This window comes from Peromyscus leucopus, chromosome 14 (genome assembly GCF_004664715.2).
Source record: "Peromyscus leucopus breed LL Stock chromosome 14, UCI_PerLeu_2.1, whole genome shotgun sequence".
Taxonomy (NCBI): Eukaryota; Metazoa; Chordata; class Mammalia; order Rodentia; family Cricetidae; genus Peromyscus; species Peromyscus leucopus.
In genome coordinates, this window is record NC_051075.1 from 70479857 (window position 1) to 70498281 (window position 18425).

At 42.1% G+C, this 18425-nt stretch overlaps 2 protein-coding genes across 4 annotated transcripts in view; one reads left to right on the plus strand and one right to left on the minus strand.

Annotated features, from left to right (window-relative positions):
* Positions 1 to 11773, plus strand: part of Ppp4r4 (protein phosphatase 4 regulatory subunit 4) — a 90115-nt gene extending 78342 nt beyond the window's left edge. For all 3 annotated transcript variants that reach the window (XM_037210796.1, XM_028888305.2, XM_028888306.2), the window contains 6 exons: positions 1060 to 1126; positions 2232 to 2318; positions 3035 to 3128; positions 4668 to 4738; positions 7770 to 7917; positions 10152 to 11773. In XM_037210796.1, coding sequence (XP_037066691.1) covers positions 1060 to 1126; positions 2232 to 2318; positions 3035 to 3128; positions 4668 to 4738; positions 7770 to 7917; positions 10152 to 10176 — 492 coding nt within the window. In that variant the 3' untranslated portion in view covers positions 10177 to 11773. The remainder of the gene's footprint in view (positions 1 to 1059; positions 1127 to 2231; positions 2319 to 3034; positions 3129 to 4667; positions 4739 to 7769; positions 7918 to 10151) is intronic.
* A 2082-nt stretch (positions 11774 to 13855) lies between these two features.
* Serpina10 (serpin family A member 10) overlaps positions 13856 to 18425 on the minus strand; it is a 32970-nt gene continuing 28400 nt past the window's right edge. Inside the window, exons 8-10 of the mRNA XM_028888284.2 lie at positions 17852 to 18125; positions 15625 to 15775; positions 13856 to 14201 (exon numbers count right to left, since the gene is read on the minus strand). Coding sequence (XP_028744117.2) covers positions 14010 to 14201; positions 15625 to 15775; positions 17852 to 18125 — 617 coding nt within the window. The 3' untranslated portion in view covers positions 13856 to 14009. The remainder of the gene's footprint in view (positions 14202 to 15624; positions 15776 to 17851; positions 18126 to 18425) is intronic.

The following is an 18425-nucleotide window of genomic DNA, read 5'->3' on the forward strand; positions in this document are numbered from 1 at the left end:
CCTTGCAGAATCTTCAGTGTGGAACTGAGGTCTTCAGTTTATACTCCTTTTTTCTCTATACCATGTCTCAGTAAGATATTTTAAATATGTTTGGTAGACTTTTTCCTTTCCTCTCTCTCTCTTTTTTTTTTTTTTTTTTGATTTTTGAGACAGGTTTTCTCTGTATAGCCTTGGCCATTCTGGAACTTGGTCTGTAGACCAGACTGGATTTGAATTTACAGAGATCTGCCTGCCTCTGTCTCCTAAATGCTGGGATTAAAGGCGTGCCCACCACTGCCCAACGAAGGTGTCTCAGTCTTTTTAAAGAAAAATATTTTGTTGTTTGACAAATAGGAATTGAAATAAGCATAAACAATGCTCTGTTGATGAGAACCAGTGAACACCTTGTAGGAAATACATGCTCATTGTAGAGTGATGCCAAAGTCATTGGTTTAGTTGGACAAACTCCCAAGAGCAGTATTCTGTGATATAAAATACCACATATTAAAACCACAGCAACAACAGCAAACCTTTGAATTCTGTACCAAAGGGAAGCCCCATTTTTTTTTTTAAAATATATTTTATTTTGCAATACCATTCAGTTCTACGTATCAGCTATGGGTTCCCCTATTCTCCCCCCTCCTACCCCCTCCCCTTACCCCCAGCCCACCTTCCATTCCCACCTCCTCCAGGACAAGTCCTCCCCCGAGGACTGCAATCAACCCTGGTAGACTCAGTCCAGGGAGGTCCAGTCCCTTCCTCCCAGACTGAGCCAAGTGTCCCTGCATAAGTTCCAGGTTTCAAACAGCCAACTCATGCAATGAGCACAGGACTTGGTCCCACTGCCTAGTTGCCTCCCAAACTGATCAAGCCAATCAACTGTCTCACCTATTCAGAGGGCCTGATCCAGCTGGGGGCCCCTCAGCCTTTGGTTCATAGTTCATGTGTTTCCATTCATTTGGAAGCCCCATTTTTTAAACGCATTTTTGTGAGGTGTATTTGTATCTCTGAAGCCAAGCGTCATTTTCCCCAAAACAAGCTCCCAAGCTGCACCTGTAACACAACACTGTGTCCCAACAGGAACAGCTCGAGAAGGAGAAGCATCAGAATGATGGGCGGCCCAGTGACAAAAGCTTTGAGAAGAAACGTAGGTGGTTCTGTGTCTTCTCACTCAGTTATAGGGTTAACAATGGGTGACTGGGGAAATCTAGGGCATTCTTGTTCATACAGTAATTTAAGAGTACATGCAAGGCCGGGCGGTGGTGGCGCACGCCTTTAATCCCAGCACTTGGGAGGCAGAGCCAGGCGGATCTCTGTGAGTTCGAGGCCAGCCTGGGCTACCAAGTGAGTTCCAGGAAAGGCGCAAAACTACACAGAGAAACCCTGTCTCGAAAAACCAAAAAAAAAAAAAAAAAAAAAAAAAAAAAAAGAGTACATGCAAAAGGAAGCTCAAGAGCAACTTCATTGGTTTTCAAAGAAAAAACTTGGAGTAAATAAGTTGTTAATCTAGGTGGCTGCCTGGAGGAGGAAGATGGGGAAGAGAAAGAAAAAGCCATGAGTTAAGCTGGAATGGAGGACAGGAAGGCATCTGGTGGGGAGGGGAGCATTAGAGAGAGTGAAGCCCAAAGCATTAGGAAAAGCATGCTGAGAAAAGCAGACCTCTGAAGCTGCATGCTGCAGCTCTCTGTAAGCAACTGCACAGAAGCCAGGAATTCTGGGAAGGAAAGTAAATCATTAAAGGGATTATTATTCCTCCCTTCTCTATATCAAGGCAAATCCACCTTCCTGAAGCATGATGGTCCCTTAGCCAGGTTTTTGACCAGCCCAGCTGGACTAACTCTTAAGGGAGTCAACCCAGGTTCCACCCAGAGGTAGATTCCATTCTTTTGACCTTTGGGCCACCAGTGCTGCAGTAACTGTGTCTTTGTATCCTGAAATACTATGTGGAGCTTTAATTTGGTAGGAAAAATTACTTTCTTGCAGTTAAAAATAAGTCATTTTTGAAAATTGTGGTATAGGTATTAGGAGTATGTAAAAAAGGGAGGCGACAGTGTGAGGCTCAGAGCCTCTGCAAGGGAAGCTTACCGTTGGGTGTCAGTTGTAAGGCTATGGAGTTGAGCCACAGTAGTGGAGACTGAAATGTGGAAATACATAAAGTAAGATTATTTGGACAGTAGTGCTGATTAAATAGAGATAGTGACTTTTACAGGAGTCAGATGAAATTACACAATTTAATACAGAGTTTACTTTAGGCAGAGACTCTAGGACACCAATGCAGAGCCTACCCAAGAACATCCCCATTTCTGTTCCTGGACCGTCTTCTAGTACTCCATCAACAAGTAAGGAATCATTCTGTTTTATGATTCATACAATGTTTTTAATGACAATTGCAGGTTTATTCACTGTTAGATTGGATATATGATTTCTAGAGTATCTGCTCATTTATTTTTTAAAAGTGAAAACAAAAATGGAGATTTATTCAATGTGGCTACCTTGGGAAGAAGAACAAAGATCCAGTGACGCCCCCTCACTGCTAAGTCCATTTTCAGGGTCCTGTTATGAGGTTAAGTTTTAGAGGGCCGTAGTTATGCATATTTGAGCAGTGAAGGTCAACGTGTAGTCCTCTAGGCCATTGACTCGGGTCTCCTCTGTCAGATAATCTGACAGATTGTAAATCAAATTTCTTCTCCAGGAATTTAGCCTCTCTCTTCTCCCTGCATGAAATTCCTGGGAGCAGTCTAGTTTCTTGAGGTCTACTGTTTCAATATTCTGATGGCCAAAGGGTGGGGAGAGTTGTCCGTGTGGAGCATCTTCATCCCTGTCAGGCCATTACACTTTCTTACTCTGTATATGTCCTTAGCCTTTTCCTGTTGGTTTTTCCATTATACTTCATGGTGGTTTGGATGAGAGATACTGCAGTCAGCTCTGACCGAGGAGTGGAAACTTCACCCAGCTGGGTTTTTCTGGACACGATGGGATCTGAGGAGGACTAGGGGGTTGGAATGGTTAAGGGGCAACTGAACGTTGTATATTCCTTCATTCTGCTTTACTCTAGGCAAAGAAATCAAGAAATCCAAATTGATTCGAAGCCAATCTTTTAATAATCAAGCTTTTCATGCAAAATATGGCAACTTAGACAAGTGTGCTAGGTATGTGCTGTCAACTGTTCATTCTTAACTGGAGTTTTTATTTTGTGGTCACCCTATTTATTTACATGAAATATTTACATCACTATAATCAGAATTAATTTTGAATTCTTTTATTTGCTGACAATTTGTCAACTTCGTCTGTAAAGATTATCACACTAAAAATAGAAGGTATTTGCTATTTGTATAAAAATAGGTATCTTTGCACTGTATGAAGACTACTGCCATGACATGAAAATATCATAGAATCTGCCCATCATTTATGAGAAAGGTGGAATATACTGTACATTCCTTTTAACATCCAAATACATGTGAGCAGCTCTATTTGCCAACAGGCTTCACATTCATGTGCATTGTATTATTTCTATATATAGAGAAGCCACAGGTGTGTTTAGCCAGTAAAGTGGTCACAACAGAGTTCTGATAGTAGATACATATCTGCTTTCTGTTTATAGCCCAAGTCAAAGTTATAACCAGCTAAGATTAGAAGAGAAGCAGCATGATTAAACTACCATGATTTGTAATATGTGTTATATGCATATAGCATCTAACAGCTGTAAGTCACTGCAAAACCCAAGTACTTTTAAGAAAATATAAGGTTGCCTGCACAAGACCTGTGCACAAGATCGATCAAGCCAGTCAGTATCCTAGCGTGGAAAGTGTAGGGAGGGACTCATGAGCTTTTACACCTAACTGAGGAGCTCCTGACAGCCGATGGCTTCTGGGAGAGAAGAATCTGTTTTCTTTAAGGTTGTGGCCCCTCCTGGGTCAATTCTCTTCTGGTGGATGGCCCACACCTGTGAGTATATAGACAGTACAAATTGTACTTGGTGGGTTATTTTAAAAAAAAAAAGAAAAGACATGAGGTTGGGAGAGGGTGGGGAGATAGAAAAGGGGGTGGATCCAGAAAGAGATAGGGGTGAAGTATAGGGAGAAATGTGGTTAAAATACATTGTATGAAATTCTCAATTAATGAAAATATCAAAAATTATTATTATAAAAAGATTATTTATTCACCATATATTAGACTATATATAATCATTACATATTATTATGTTAAAAGATTTTAAAAATTAAAAAGAAAACACAAATGCCTTTAAAATATTATTTCTCAAGATAAAGAAGGTGTTGAAGAAAAGTACGTTTTTTTCTGTGATTAATCATACCTTGTTCCAGACTTTTAGCTCTAGCTTTTGGCATCATCGGTAGATCCATGCATTTTTCCTAGCCAACAGTGTTCTCAGGATGGAAAACAGGATTGTAACTAAAGATAAGCTACTCCCAGGAAGGTTTTACCCATCTTACCTAGCTTTGCTGAGCATCAAAAGAAGAGCTATACTTTTGATGAAGCAAAGGAAATGCTTTTAAGTTGTAGAAAAAGTATGTATTTGGAAGCATGGAATATAAAAAATAATAAATGCAACAGGCATGTTTCATAAGAAGTAAAAGAAAGTATTTACACAACAAGGTTAAAACCCCCAAGTGTTGGGTAGTTAAGACTTTTCGTGGTTTAGGTTCTAACTACATCACATTCTTTTCTAGTAAAAGCTCCACCTTAGCTCACACGCCTTCTGTCTCAGGGCTGATGAGGACTGCCATGCTTTCACTAACTGGTAAGCAGTGTACACTCTTCCAAAGATGACTACTTTAATGAAGTATTATTTTCTTTAAACAATACATCCTTCTAATTCTAGATAGGATGCTTTATTTTAAAATTCATTTCTTTTTTATGTGCATTAGTGTTTTGTCTGCATGTGTGATGGTGTGAGGGTGTTGGTTCCCCTGGAACTGGAATTACAGACAGTTGTGAGCTGCCATGTGGGTACTGGGAATTGAACCCAGGTCCTCTGGAAGACAGCCAATGCTCTACCTCTGAGCCATCTCTCCAGCTCCATGATGTTTTTCTTAAATGTGTGTCCTCATCAAGTCTTTAAGCAATAAACTTTTCCTGTCACTGGGGAAACTGAGGTCCCCTTTTGGTTCTTAGTTTCCTTATACAAGAATTTATAAACAGATTGAAACTTGAGGATAGTTTTATCACAGTTTAAGGGAAAAGCAACAGGACAGTCAAGCTGTAAATCAGTTGCCAGGCATAGGAATGGAGAAGAGAGAAAGAGGCGACAATGCTGTCTGAGTTACGGCAGGTGGCAGACAAGCAGCTGTGCTGTAGGGAGGGGTGCTTTAGAGAAAGAGGAAGAAGTCCAAAGTACCAGAGAAGGTGTGCTTGGGCTCTGGGCAGCACCTGAAAGGTAGAGATGGAAGAGAAGGACAAAGAAAAGTTCTGCCTTTTTGAGTCAGGCCTCAGGAAGTTGGGCAGATCCAACAGAACCTCAGAGGGGCTCCAGGGATGGAATTCTGGGATGAAAACTACATCATCTCATGTAAGGATAATTATTCTTCATAGCTCTTTAAGCATGGCTTCCTGAGTGATGATCCTTCAGTCAGGTGACTTACCTGTCCATCTGGATTAACTGTTTAGGGAACAGACAATGGTATGTTTCCATTCAGAGGTAGATTCCACTAGAAATCAGAAGTGCTCTGATCATGGGACTTGTTTAATGGTGTTATCACCATATTTTGTGGTACATTAAAAAATGGCACTAGACTCATTGGGTACTTACATTAAGAAAGCCCAATCTTCAACCTTAATTAATATCTGACATTATATAGAAATCATTAACTCAAAATGTAAACTTAGGCACAAAAGGTAAAATTACATTTTTTTGAAGAAGATATGGAAGAAAGTCTATAATTTGGAAGCAGATAGATATTTATATTAATCATAGCAGAAAAAGAGTGACATACTATATTGTATCAGAATTTAGAACTCTATCTGGGCTTTGAGATAGGGTCATAGAAAGACACAAGTCAAGACCTGGAATGGGAGAAAATATACATAATGTATCTTATCTGAAAAGAATTTGTGTCAAGAATGTTCAGAGAAGTCTAAGACTGGCAGCTAAACTTAAAATGGCCAAACCTTTTGAATGTGAGCTTTTAAAGAAGATAGAGATGTAAGTGCATGAAAAGATGCTTGGCATCACCAGTCATTAGGAAGTACAATTTAGAACAGTGAAAAAGTGGAGCATAGCAGTGTATGGCTGCAATCCTAGCACTTGTGAGTTGGAGCCAGGAGGATCAGGAATTCAAGTTCATCCTTGGCTACATGCAATACTGATGTAAGCCTGGCCTGTAGGGGACCCTGTATCAAAACCAAACAAAGTAGTAGTTATGGGGGAAATGCTGTACTGCTTGTTGCTTATAACATGTCTGAAAATCAAATGCTTATAATATTAAGTTCAAGGATGAAGAGTACTCTGTAGACTTCCATACATAGAGAGGGAGAACAAGGAAAGAGACACCATGATAAATAAAGACCCCATGGGAATAGGAAGAAGCAGAGTGCTAGAGAGGTCCCCCCAGAAATCCACAAAGATACCTCCACTATAGACTAGTGGCAATGGCTGAGAGAGTGCCTGAGCTGACCTACTTTGGTGATTGGATGGCCGAACACCCTAACTGTCATGATAGAATTCTCATCCAGTGACTGGTGGAAGCAGATGCAGAGATCCACGGTCAAACCCCAGGTGGAGCTCCAGGAGTCCAGCTGGCGAGAGGGAGGAGGGATTATATGAGCCAGAGATATCGAGACCATGATTGGAAAAAGCACAGGGACAAATAGCCAAACTAGCAGAAACACATAAACTGTGAACCAATAGCTGAGTAGCCCTTATGGAACTGGACCAGGCCCTCTGGATAAGTTAGACAGTTGATGAGTTTGAACTGTTTAGGAGGCCCCCAGGCAGTGGCATGGGGACCTGTCCTTGATGCATGAACTGGCTTTTTGGAACCTAGGGCCTATGCTAAGACTTTTCTCAGCCTTGGTGCAGGGAGGAGGGGACTGGACCTGCCTCAACTGAATCCACTAGGCTGGGCTGAATCCCCAGGGGAGACATTGCCTTGGAGGAGGTGGGAATGTGGGGTGGATTGGGGGGAAGGCTGGGGGCTGGGAGGAGGGAGGACAGGGGAATCCGTGGCTGATATGTAAAATTAAATTAATTATAAAATAAAAAAACACACTAAAAAAACCCAGCAATCTATTCCTAAGCATTTACTAAAAAATATTAAAACATAGCTACCCACAGATTTATACACAAATGTTCATAGTGGTTTTATTTGTTAAATTCAAAAACTGGAATCATCCAAATGCCTGTGAGTGAACATTTAGGACAAATGTTAGCCCATCTATATAACACCAGTTATGAAGTGCTAACATTCCTATGCAGATGAATTTCAGTTATACTGATCATATAAAAAAAAGACAGTATTATCTGTATGACTTTTTAAATGCAAAATCCTAGAAAATGCAAGCTAATTTTTAGCAAGGGAAAAATTTGTGGTTTATAGAAAGAGGAGGCAGAAGAGGCATGATTATGAAGGGCCCAAGGGAACATTTGGGATAGCATGTTTTCATGTCTTGATTGTGATAATGGCAGTGAATTATATACATACCAAATCTTAATATAGTACACTTTACTGTATATAAATTGTAAGAGAAAAAGCCCCACTGTCTGGAGTCTTCTCTCCTTGGTAAACGTCTTTCTGAGGGATCAACACCTCTGCCTCTTCACGTGTTACTTCCAGATGACTCATTCCGGACTCGCAATACCAGTAGCATTCCAGCTTCCTTTCCTCCTAATCCTGTCTTGCCCAGTACTTCCCGTGGGACAGGTAACACAGCTGATCCAAAGAGCAGTGGAAGTAAAGACGCACAGCCTCGGAAGGCTACCTTGTGAGTACCAACTTTCCACTGCTGAGTGTGCTGTTTGGCTCAGGGCACCTTCCTTCCCACTTCCACACTTCAAAAAACCGAAAATGTCTCTAGTGAGGGAATGTTTAAGATGAAGGTAGTTAAGTGAGAACCTTGACTATGTGAGTGTGTATAAGATATCTGATACTAACATATGGCAAAGACACCTTTACTAGGCATCTAAATACCTAACTCTAGTGTCTGATCACCTGGATTGAGAAAGGTAGCACAGCTGATGTCACTTTGAAGTGCCACAACAGCACGGGATGCAGAGTGTGGGCTCAGTAGCTGAACATATTTGTAGACAATACTTGTGCTTTGAAGTTAAAGTTATAAAAGGCCTGTTTTCTTTCCATGGTTCCCTTTTGTGTGCTATTTGCTTCTTGATTGAATTTGTTGCTTTTGAACATTTAAAAGAGTGGTACCCTAAAAATCATCACAAGAACACTGCAAGGATGCCCAAACTATATTTGCAGTTTTGTTCTTTCATACAGAACAGCCATTCAAGTTACAGTGAAACTTAGCAAGAGTCAGATTTCCTCTTGAGCATGTGTCATTAAATTCATAGGCTTTCCCCTTCTCTTTCTCTTCCTTCTTCCCTCAAAGGCTCCTTCCCTTCCTCCTTTCTTCTTTCCTTTCTTTCTGTTTTTGAGATGAGGCTCACAATGTAGCTCACTATGGCCTAGAACTGGAGACCTCTTGCCACAGCCTCCCAATACTGAGATTACAAGTATACTTTGCTATGCTTAGCACACATTTTTGAAAAAGTTTTCCACCTGCATCTTTCTACAGAAACTCTTCTCTGGCTGGGTGGAGTTCCTCGTAGGAGCTAGTTGTATTATAATTCATTTTAAATTCTGATGGGCCATTGGGTATGTACATTAGAAATATGTGTACCCCATTTCATTCAGAATTCAAAAATAAAGATATTGAATGGAGCTCAGAATGTGGAACTAAATGCTCCAAAAATAATCATAGGAACAGGTTATTCAGATATTGCAGAATAGTGGTGCCAACTTGAAGGATCTTCTCTCTATAGAAAGCCCCAGTGCTGTTTAGGAGCCATGGAAGCAGAGGTAGCATGGGTTGGTAGTCTGCAGCACTCTGGACTAGAACCATGTACCCAACTCCAGCATGAGCAAAGTCACTGTGTATTGGTGAGCCTGGCCCTTGGGCTTTTGCACATCTGTCAAATAGCAGTAGGTCTGGCCCATAGCTCATTTAAGGTGCCTCTCAGTTCCATCTCCTGAGATCTTTCTCTCTCACGATAGACCCTCTTCTTCTACTGCCCTGAATTTCTCCCGAGGAACATGGTAGCATCATCATAACTAGTTTTGTTTTTTAAAGGAAAGACTGCTGAACCAATATTTCGTGGTCACTTTTCTTTATTCCAAATGCCTTATCTGTTTTTACATTGCTGAGTACATCTTTCCTTTTGGCAGACTGGATTTCCTATTTTCTTGTATAGCTGATGGCTTCCAAAATGAATCTACAATAAAGACCAATGAGAACTCATGTAGAGTTTTTACCTTTTTCAAGTGATCGGAAGGAAGGCTTGCTAGCATCCACAGCCACTTCTTCACACATGCCTGGCTGTGAAGCACCTGGCTGTTCCCACACATGGTTCTAACATGCTCATTAGTTGGATGGGTAATTGGTATCTACAGAGGTGTTTTTCCAGTGAATATTATCCACAATTAAGAGACCGTCATATCCAAATTGAAAAGAAAAAAAGTCCTCTTTATTTAAAATAAGCCTATGAAATGATTGCAGAAAGTGTTACCTCAGTTTTTATTTCTTAGAGAAATTCTGTGCAGTGCACATGCTTTACCAAATGGCACCTCTGGTGTTGACAAGCAGTGTGTCATAAAGGAAGTACAGGTGTGTGGCAGAGCTTCTGTCTTCCAGGGTAGGACAGTTGATATACCTGTGTAATTTCCTTTATGGTTATACAAAATCAAAAGTGTAGGAAAAGTTGTGTAAATTGAAGGGGGTGCTATTAGGTGTGCACAGGATGGTCCTTGATACTTACAGGTAATTCCTTAACGTGTAATTCATTTCCTCTTTATCAGAGTTCTTGAATTGTAGGTTTACTCAGAGTAGCATATTTACATTTCTTTATTTACTTTATGTGGATAATTGTTTTACGTTGTCTTTTTGGTCCCTTTCTCCTTCCCTCCCTTCTCTCCTTCCTTTTTTTTTTCTCCTTTCATCAGAAAATCTCGAAAATCCAATCCTTAAGTCAGCTGCTTGGTGAAGGAGGTGAGCAGTCAGCAGAGACTGTGATGGTGGAAAGGCTCCAGTGATGGCCGGGCGTGTTAGAGTGGAGGGAGAGAGGAACATCATGCAGCTGATGGAAACTTACCTCATTTGGAATTAGATTCCCTAGGAGGTATGCCATGTTTTAGTGTGGGCTCTGAATCCCATTGTTCCAGTGCAGTGTAATGAGCTCCAACTTGAGGTGTGTACTCAGACTGCAAGACAGACGTGCCTGGCTCTGTGGGAAGCTGGCTGTTGATTACCTAAATTGTACATTTAGAAATTCCATGGCAGTCTCAATTAGCTGGCTGCTCCTTGGGTAGCTACTTGGGCAAGGACACAAGGAGGTAAGGAAGGCACTGTATTTCCTCAGAGCTCTCTAAGCCGAGCAGACAAGTCAAACCGAACACTGTGGTCCTATGGGTGCTGGGATTCTGTGACAGTGTCAGCACCTGGATGACCCCAGTCTAGATTCGGCCATGAAAATCTGCAAAGATTCTTGAAAAATTTAGCTACAAATACCTTAAAAATGATAGATTAATGATTTCCTTAATTCCTAGAATTTATTTTATAAACGCTTTGTTTATATTTTGGATTGTATCTGTCCTTAATTTCAAATGATGAATCTAGTTTGAATCAGCCGTTATTCCAAGCTATCATGCTCATGCTACGTCAACAGCACCCATTTGTACTAATGCTAATACTTCCATCAAAATTTGCCTGTGGAACATAGATTGTCCTTAACTTTAAAATGTCGGCTCCTGAGATAGAATGTATGAAGCTATTGTCAGCTTCTCTATTTCAAGTGCAATCAGCATATATCTATATTGATATCAGAAAATACTTGTTTTTTAAAGATGTATTGATGTATGATAAAGATAATCTAATTTGTGGATGCATACATGTGCGTGGTTACTTTTTATAATGTGAAATGGATAATGAGCTTGTTTAAAATAAAGCAGAGGTGAATGAGCTACCAGCACTTGTGAGAAAAGTTTTAAATACTTCCCTATAGTTCTTCCTCTATAAAGAAAAGGCCTTTCATCTTTAAATAATGGGCAAGTGGAGCATATTTGTGTCAACTGTAAAGGACTCAGGGACAGCGGCTACTGCTTCCTCCTTTTTGTCATTTCTTTCCTTCCCCATGACCTCTGTAGGGCACTGTTGAGGGACTCCTAACACCCTTCATCAAGGACAGGCAGGTAGAAGTGAGAGTCTAGTTACCATGAGAAGCTAGACCATCCTGCATAAGGAAATGCAGTTGAACTAGCTTATGTTTCCTATTAGCGTTAGTATATGGAATTGAATCTATTGTGGTCTGGGGCCATCAAGGCTGCATCAGGTTTTTCAGTACTCTGGTTCAAAAGGTCGGCATTGACTCTGTCTACTTTAAAGAAAATGGAGAGTTTCAATTTGATTGTTAAATAATACACTTAGTAGTTATAAGCTTTTTATATTCCTGTTATTTATGTGGGATAAGGGGAAAGTGATCTGACAGAGAATAGTCACCACTGCTTATAAAGTTGGAAGTCAATTGCTTAGGCATTAAATTCTCAATTAAAACAGTTATTCAAAATTACTTTTGGAAGTATTTTTTTCACAAGCATTAAAAACTTTAAAAATTTTTGAATCTTTGTTAAAATTATACCCCAGAGACAAATATGCAGGAAGATTAAAAAGCCAGTGGGTGGCAGATAGGAACATCCATTGGCCTATCTGATAAGATGAAGATCAGAAGACCTGATCTTCTTTAACTGGGTGTGTTGACAGTGCTCTGCTCCATCTGCAGTGCTGGCCTGCCTGTCACTGGCTTTGGCCGTGCTCATTTCAGTGTGGTATAGCCATAGGCTTCCTTTTCTAGATTTCATCTCTCAAAGTGAGAAAAGAGCCAGAGCCCTCTTAAAATTCCTCTTTCTGGTCCCAAGTTCAATTCCCAGCATCCACATGGCGGCTCACAACCACCTATAAATGCAGTCCTATGGGAACCAAAACCCTCTTCTTGTGTGCAAATGTATATGTAAACAAAACATCCATATACATAAAATAAATCTTTAAAAAAATAAAATTTCTCTTCCTGCTATTTCCCCACAAACACACCTGAATAACTAAACATAAGTACCTACGAATGCCAGTTAGAGCCGTCTTCTCTCTTGTCTCTCTTCGTAGGCCCCAGAGTTTTCTGGTCCTAAATGAACATCTATTAATGCCTGGGATGACTACAAGAGTGAATTCATGTTGAGACTGTGGTGAGGGAGTCTGGTTTAGACTGTCTCTTGACACTGCTTCCTGTTCATGTCACTCATGACTTCCAGTCATTAAGTAACTAATGAATAAATTAACTCTAGTTGTCTTTATCTAGTAAATAGCAGATAGAAATGCAACTAAGCATTTAGTCAGCATAGCTGACATTTTGAGACTAGTTAGCCCCACTCAGGAATCTCTGCTTTACTCCCTAAGTACTGTCTTATTTCATTTCTATAAGATAGAAAATGACTGCCCAGGAATAGAGGTGTTGTCACTTTCCTTGCATACTGGGACAAAGTCCATGCTTACTTTTGGTGGGTGACCGAGGCAAAGGCCGCCCACTACTAGCGGTCTGAGAGACTGTAGAGAGGGGAGATGGAGTAAGAAGGACTTGAGACTAGAATAGGAAAGAGTGGCTTACCGTGGTCACACTGAGTGGCCTTGGGCAAGTGTTTTCCTCTCACTGAGATATAAGGTTTGATATATTCATCATGTGCAGTGGATGCTAGAGTCAAGGCCCTGCACACAATAAAGGCTCACCAAGATGTTTCCTTAATCAGCAATGAGCAAGACATATACTTTTTGTTGGTAAAATGAATATAATTGAGACTGTATTCATCACTATACCAAAGCAATTTTAAAAGGTCATTGTTAGTATATGTATTTATGTGTACATATATAAACTCTTATGAAGAAAGGAATGTGCAGAAGGAAAAATACCTGTCACTCCTGAAAGTCAGGATGTGTCCCTGTTTCTGGTCCCTGTTTGATTTCCTTATAAAATGAAAACATTGAACTGGATTATCTGTGGTTTCTGTGATGGAGGCATGTGACTAGATGTGTCATGGAGATGAGTGGGTGTTGTTGAGCTGGACATTGTGATTAGGATGGATATGATGATTTCCTACTAATTTTAATAAAAAAGAAAGAATTCTATGATTAATTAAAACATTACAACACAAAAAACACTGAGCGTGATGGCACACACCTTTAATTCTAGCACTCAGGAGGCAGAGGTAGGTGGATTTCTTCGAGTTCAAGGCCAGCCTGGCCTACGTAGAGTTGCAGGCCAGCCAGATTTATGTTGTGGGCCCCTCTGGGATGGGGAGGGGGGAGGGGAGGGAGAGGGAAAGAGAGAGACAGACACAGAGAGAGGCACAGAGACAGAAAGAAATCCTGGGATAAACTAAAATAACACTGATTTTGCATGAGAGAGAAATAGAGAGGTAGAAGTATGCCTGTAGGAGAAGGTCCACGTACTCCCCAGAGACTTTGTCCTACACCAGCTGTCCTTCCTACTGCTCTCAAAGTCCAGGTATATGAACTGCAGAGAAAGGGTCTCCTCAGCTAGTCTCCAGTCAGTCAGCAAAGGCTCTCAGGAGCAAGTTTAAAATGCCAGACAGATTGCACAGACATCTCCTTAAAATATGAGTCATTTTAATTTCTGTGTTAATCAGAGAACAGCCACAACAAACTGGCTGGGTACAGAGGACAGAGGACACATCCTTTACCATTGACCACCAGCACTCTGGCTCAGCACTGGCTGTGACTGGGGCTTACACATGTCTGAGTCACAGGACAGTGGGGTTCACCACCCTGCCCAGAAACAGAAGCACTCTGGACATCTCCTCATAGATCATGAAATGAAAAGGTCGGTCCACTTTGATGACAGGAGGCATGGAGTAAGCGACAATCTCTGACAGTGTCCCTGCCACTGCTTCAGTTCCTCTTTCATCCACTTCAAGCATTGACTGTTGTAAGACCTAGAAAAGGAAAGGATGTGGAAGAACATTTGTGTGGCAATGGGAAGAGGGAATTGACAGAAATTTTCTACAGTGGTTCTGCCCACCCAGCCATGTTCCTGGGGTTCAGTGTTACAGCCTATCTTTGCTAAGAGGTGCATGAGATTGCACCAGAGACTGCCTCATAAATCAAAACAATACCCAGAGTCTATGGGAATTGGTGTGGGGTGTGTGAGATGCATTCTGGGCTTGGAACCAGGGAAGCTGGCTGGTAAATTTCTACATGTGGGCATCTAGTAAGTATTTATTGAACATGTACTTTGTGATGCTCATTATTGAGCTGAGCTGCTGGCCCTTGAAGGCACTTTGAACTGCCTGATACTGCTTTTAGGCATTTTCTGGGGGCAAGCCTGAGGGTTTGTCGTGTCTTCCTGGACCCTGATTGCCTGTGCTCAGGCTGAGATTACCCTGCTGGCTCCTACTTACATAGGTACCACTTTAAATCTCTCAGAATTGACAACTGCATGGCCAAATCTGAATCAAACTCTTGATTGTAATGGTGAGGGAGAGAGTCGTAATGAGCAGAGACCAGGAATGCTAACTAGTTCACTGTAGTGCACAGAACTGCTGCAAGAACCAAGATTACTTCCCATGAGAAACACTGATTAGCTAAAGAGATTTGGTGTGAGCTAGCAAGAAAACTCACATCTTCCTTGCCAACCAGAGGGATGTCAAAGGACTCCGCATGTCCAGGTACCTCAAAATACCTTCCAGAGGTACCAGCTTGCCCCAACACCAGTAGCATGACGTATATGCTTACTGTTACCAAAGTTGAATAAACTTGTTCTCAGTATTTCAGAAGCAGGACCAAAAATGTGAGTCAGAGAACTTACCAGTCAACATATTACAAAATAATCATCCATTTGCATATTGGGCTGCTTTCCAAAGAAGGGATGAGTTCCTTGTCTGAAGAATGGGAAGGAGGGAGGAAAGATGAGGAGAGGAAGAACAAGAGGGTCTTCTGAGGCTAATTATAGAGGAAGGTGGAATATCCATCACAAGGCATGGGAGGTTGGGCCAGGTGATGACTAGAGATTTCTTTCATGCTAAAGGCGATACAATTTCATGATCCTTTTCAATATTCATCATAGGTGCTGTTGGGTTATATGCCAGTGTGTATGAGGGACAGATGCCTCCCTAGTCCTTGGCAGAGAAGAGAGATGGAGCTCTTCAATGAGTACCTAGTTAAAAAAAGGTGTTTGAGTAGTATGGCTTGAGGTCCTTTGAACACCCAGCTTGGATGCTACTTCAAGTTGTTAGAACTGGAGTCAAATTCCCTACTACAACTAGACATTTAATTACAATGACATGTTTTTCGAAGTATTTGTTGGTTTCAGTGGCACTGCATGCTGAGGACGGCTCCTCAGCACAGCCCCTGACTTGCCTTGGACACCTGAAGATTTCTTGCCATGGCTGAGAGTTCGCTGAGGTCAGCTGAGCTGGAGAAGACTTTCCTGATTCCCATCTGCTGGAGCAGCTTATGCATCTCATACCTCTGGTCCAGCTTGAACTTGGGAAAGAAAACCTCCATTTTCCTGTGGCACAAGGACAGATGATAGTGAAATGGCTGGGGGCTGCTGACAAGAACACACTTTCTTCCTTCCTCCAAGAGTATTTCCTTAGCTTGACTGTATATAGCTCATGTGATCCTTTTGTAGTGTTCTATCAGAGAAAATACTTCTGGCTTATGAAGCATCACTGTCTCGACCCCAGTGAGCTAGTTCTTAGCTCACTGCCCCAAATCCTTTTTAGCAAAAAATGCCAGACTCCATGCCCATTTTCTTATGTTTAAAAAACAACCCTAACCAACTCCCTAGCTGCTTCCTGTATCTTTGCAGACAGCTGGAGGATGCTGTTCCCAGCCCAGAAACCCAGACCTCAGTATTCCTAGAAACTTGGGAATGGGCAAAGGAAGCAAAGAGGGCTTTCATCTAGCCCTTCCATCTTAGCCTTGGAGGCTCTGAGGTTATTTATTTTCCCTACTGTGAGTTCTCTGAAATAATGAGATTTGGAAAGGTAAGTTTTGTGGCTCAGAAAAAAACAACATAAAAGCTACTAATTACATCAAATTAATCTTAATTTTCAGTTTTCTTGCTCCATAAAGAGCAGTCAAAAGTATATACACCAATATCAGAGTTGTTGCAAAGAATGATCTACATATGCAAGGTGTCCAGAACAGTGTCTGGTATTAAGCAGCTATTTTGTAAACACACCCTTCCTCCACTTCTCTCCTTGTTGCACAGCTAGACCAAAGCTCCAGGTTGGAAGTAACTGAGGATGTGACACTTCCTAAGTGTTAATTCATGAATATAGTCAGTCAGCAAAGTTTCAGTCCTTTGCTAATGCCTAAAGATGGGGAAAAAAAAAGACAGAAAAATGAAAGTGAAACCTGTAGCGAAGGATCTTGAATTGAGCTCCTCGCTGTACCAGTTCTGGAGTGGCAGGACTTGAAAGGCACACCATGAGATTCTGACTGGAGCTGTCTGCCTTGTGTTCCAGCAGGTGGACTGACTTCCAACAAACACTGGAGTGTCTGCCCTGCCTTTCCATCTCTTCTCCACACAGAGTCCCCTCCATGTTCAGTCTTACCTGTTCTCATGGTCCTAATCCCAAACAGGCACTTGTCACTCCTACAGTCAGACTCTGGCCTAGCCCTGGCCTGGCCTCCTTCATGTAGGGCTCAGGGAGACATTTCTAGTCCAGATGTTAGAACTGAGCTATGAACTCACTACCAGACCCATTCCTTTCACAGTCTTAGTGTACTTAGTGTACTTAGTGGTGTACCCATCCTTGAGATGCCAAAGCCAAGAACTACAGCTACTGTTGACTGACTGATATCCCCCAGGATCCACATCTCTGTTTTCTTTCTTTTTCTCCCCACTCATTGCTCATCTAGTCATCAGTGTCATCAGTTGTTGCTTCCTGACACATCCAGAGTCTAGTCTCCCACTGTCACCTCACCAGCTCCCACCATAGCCTAAGCAGTGGCATCTTGAAGTTATACAGCATCTTCTGACTGGCTTCTTCATGGTCCTCCTCATCCTTAGTGCCTGCTCCCAACACAGGCTCCTGTGTGATCCTTTCATCAGATCTCCTCAAGCCTCTGTTCAGAACCCTCTGTGGCTCCCCATCTCCTGCAGGCAAAGCGCAGGGTTTCTGTGCTTGTGATGTGAGGTCCTGAGGTGGCCATCCCTGAATCCCCTCACCTCTTCTCCAGTGGCTGCAGCTACATAGGCAGACTCATGAAATTTGCCCCTCACCACCATATGAGAGCATCCCTGGCTTTGGCCTGCACCTGCTGATGTGCTCTGTCCTCTTACAGTGTTGTTTCTTTCCCTCTGCCCGGCTTCTTAACTGATGCAACCACGGCATCAAGAGGTACCTCAACAGGAAAACTGTTGTATTTGCAGAGTTAATGAGCAATAAAGCCAGGCCTACATTGGATTGATGTTGAGGATAGAGTGGAAAACAGGACATATGTTGCTTCCTCCTGCAGGAGCTTGGTGCTCACTGGGGAGCATGAGCAGCAAGTCACAGGGCATTGGGTAAAACTATTGGGAGTGGTCATGAGGATGGCAGGCCAAGTCTGCAAGGCAGGGGAAGCATCATACCTGGTTTTCATATTCTGGAGCCATGTCTCCACGAGATCTGTAGTCAGGTAGTCCTCCAGGGCCAAGTGGTCACCTGTTTTCTCCATGAGCACCACTAGCATGGTGGCATTTCCTTGGTAGGGCAGCTTGAGGATGTGACAACGGAACTTGTTATCGAAGGTGGAGGCAAAGTTACCTTCCCGGTACATCATGGGCACCTTAACTGCCTTGTATTTGTCCAGGTGGAAAGTGTCAGCCTCGGTGAAGACAGGGTCAAATGGAGTCAGCCACTTCCCTGAACAAGTCAGAAGAAAGCCCCTGAAGAAGCGAGCCTCCACAGAACACATCGGTCTTACTCAAGTGGTAGAGGAGGGGCAGCCTACCTACCCCCTTTACTCTGAACATGAGTGCAGTTCCTTTTTAACATTTGCTTGGACCACAGCCCAGGCAGCAAATTCCCCAAAGACCAAACTTCAGATCTCCCCATGTCCCACAATGGAACCACACACAGAAGCAAAGATGTCCCCTTCTCTCATTTGTTCTGGACCTGAACAAAACTTCATTTCCTGGTGGATGGCTTCCAATGCCTGTCTGC